This window comes from Vitis vinifera, chromosome 1, assembly GCF_030704535.1.
Source record: "Vitis vinifera cultivar Pinot Noir 40024 chromosome 1, ASM3070453v1".
NCBI classification, from domain to species: Eukaryota; Viridiplantae; Streptophyta; class Magnoliopsida; order Vitales; family Vitaceae; genus Vitis; species Vitis vinifera.
Genome location: NC_081805.1, coordinates 7423035 through 7425055, shown reverse-complemented (window position 1 = coordinate 7425055; position 2021 = coordinate 7423035). Strand labels below are relative to the sequence as shown.

At 39.0% G+C, this 2021-nt stretch overlaps 1 protein-coding gene across 1 annotated transcript; it reads right to left on the bottom strand.

The window, feature by feature from the left end:
* Window positions 1-809: 809 nt before the first annotated feature.
* Window positions 810-1631, bottom strand: LOC100259736 (60S ribosomal protein L27a-3-like). Its single transcript, XM_002272777.4, has one exon. It carries the CDS (start codon window positions 1483-1485, stop codon window positions 1045-1047), a length of 441 nt encoding a protein of 146 aa, XP_002272813.3. The 5' UTR covers window positions 1486-1631; the 3' UTR covers window positions 810-1044.
* Window positions 1632-2021: the final 390 nt, after the last annotated feature.

Sequence of the window (2021 nt, the reverse complement as noted above, 5' to 3'; positions counted from 1 at the left end):
ACGTCCAAAGATGGAATTACTAGAGCCTTAATCTGATGGTAGATGCAGGCTTCAATTGCTGAAGACAGAATAAGAAAAGGAAGGGGATATGGATGCCAGAGAGATTGATGTCAAGGGAGAAATTACCAGGAAAGCAAGCAGGAAGGAAATCATTTATCAGCAACAATTTTTTTTTTTTTTTGATAAGTCATTTATCAGCAACAATTTTAATCGCAACTCAAACTTTTATGCCACCAATACAGTTCTTACTGTGAAATAGATTCTAATCGATATTTTTTCAGGGATAGACTAATTCCAGATAAGCAGTTTTTGGAGAGATTAGCCTATTCTAGTTAAAAGGTGCCAGCCACAGTATCTCAAGTTACTAGCTCATCAGATAAAATTAAGCATTTTATATGTCAATTTCATTTAAAGGCCCAACTGAAACATCAGTTCCATTTTCCAGATGCATGACCTTTACCCGAAGAAAGGAAACAAAATAAGCCGTACAGTAAACAAAGGTATTAGATTTCACCAATAGCATTAGCAGGCACCTCTGGAAAGATTTATTTCTTAGAGAGAAGCTCTAGGAAGAACATATCAACGAGAACAAAACTCTCCAGCTAAAAGGGCAGCAAATCACCAAATCAACAGCAACACTGCTCAAAACGCAAATTCAATTTCCAAAAGAATAGTCCACATTGAACCAAATCCATCATCTATAATTTCAATAGATGAAAATTATTGTTAATTAGCCCTAAATTCCAGTCAAGATATTCTCAGATCAACTAAAAAAGCATCATTTTTAACATTAGGGCAAGATCGACTACTACTTGCAATATCATTAGTTCATTTTCCATATCTTAAGCCACTGAAACCACAATACCATAATCAAGATTTAATATTGTATCCAACGCAAAAACAAAAAAAAAAAACAAAAAAGGACATTAACAGAAAGTCTCTGCATACAGATTCAACAGAAATGCCAACCTGTTCAGATATGAAATCATTCAAATTTCAAAAACCCTAATTTCTAAAATTATAAACTATGGAATGTAGCCAAACCTAGGCGGTGAGGACCACGGCACCACCAGCCTCCTTAATCTTCTTCTCGGCGACCTTAGAAATGAGCTTGGCCTTGACCACAATCGGCTGCGACTCTGGCAAGAATCCCTTGCCTAAAACCTTGACATAACCGAACTGGGTGACATCGATCATTGGTGCATTTTCGGGTGAGGCTTTGGCCTTGACTTCTTGAGGAATTAGGGACCAGAGCTTGTCGACGTTGACGATGGGGCAGAAAAACTTGTTGCGAAGCTTGTGGAAGTAACGCATACCAACCTTTCCGAAGTACCCTGGATGGTACTTGTCGAAGAGGATACGGTGGTGGTGCATGCCTCCGGCGTTACCGCGACCGCCAGGATGTTTCCGGTGCTTGCCGATACGTCCGTGGCCGGCGCTGACGTGGCCGCGCTTCTTTCGGTGCTTCTTGAAACGGGTAGTCATGTCTCTGCTCTCTCCCTCTCGCGGCGGCAGTAGGGTTAGGGTTTGCGGGATTTATAGCTGTTTTGCGCTCTAGGTTTTGATGATCTCCTGGTGAATTAATGGGCTTTAAGGTTTCGGGCCAAATTGGGCTCACAGTAGCTCGTGGGCTCGTATTAAAAAGTTACATTCACCCGAATTATATAAAAAATGGGAGAATTGTGTTTGGGCCACACGGGCCCCAAAAATTAAAATCTGGTCTATACATCTTATATAATTAAACCCAATACTCAAAGAAAGTCTGAAAATTGAGAAGAAGGATATTGTCCTTCATTAATCCCTAAAATACCCTTAACCCTTACATAGGCACATAGTGAGTGTGAATTTCAAATTTTTTTCTATATTTCTATTTTATGTCAAATAAAAAGCAATAATTTTTTTTTTCTTTTTTTCATTTTTAAAGATATTGAATTCTTTTACTCTTATTATAAGCAAGGATAAAACCCTAACCTACCTACCCTTGAGTGAAGGCAACCATCCTAGGGTTGTCCTTCATCAAT

What these genes read in the sequence shown, in the direction of transcription:
- LOC100259736 (XM_002272777.4), bottom strand. Translation starts at nt 1,485, where the DNA reads ATGACTACCCGTTTCAAGAAGCACCGAAAGAAGCGCGGCCACGTCAGC.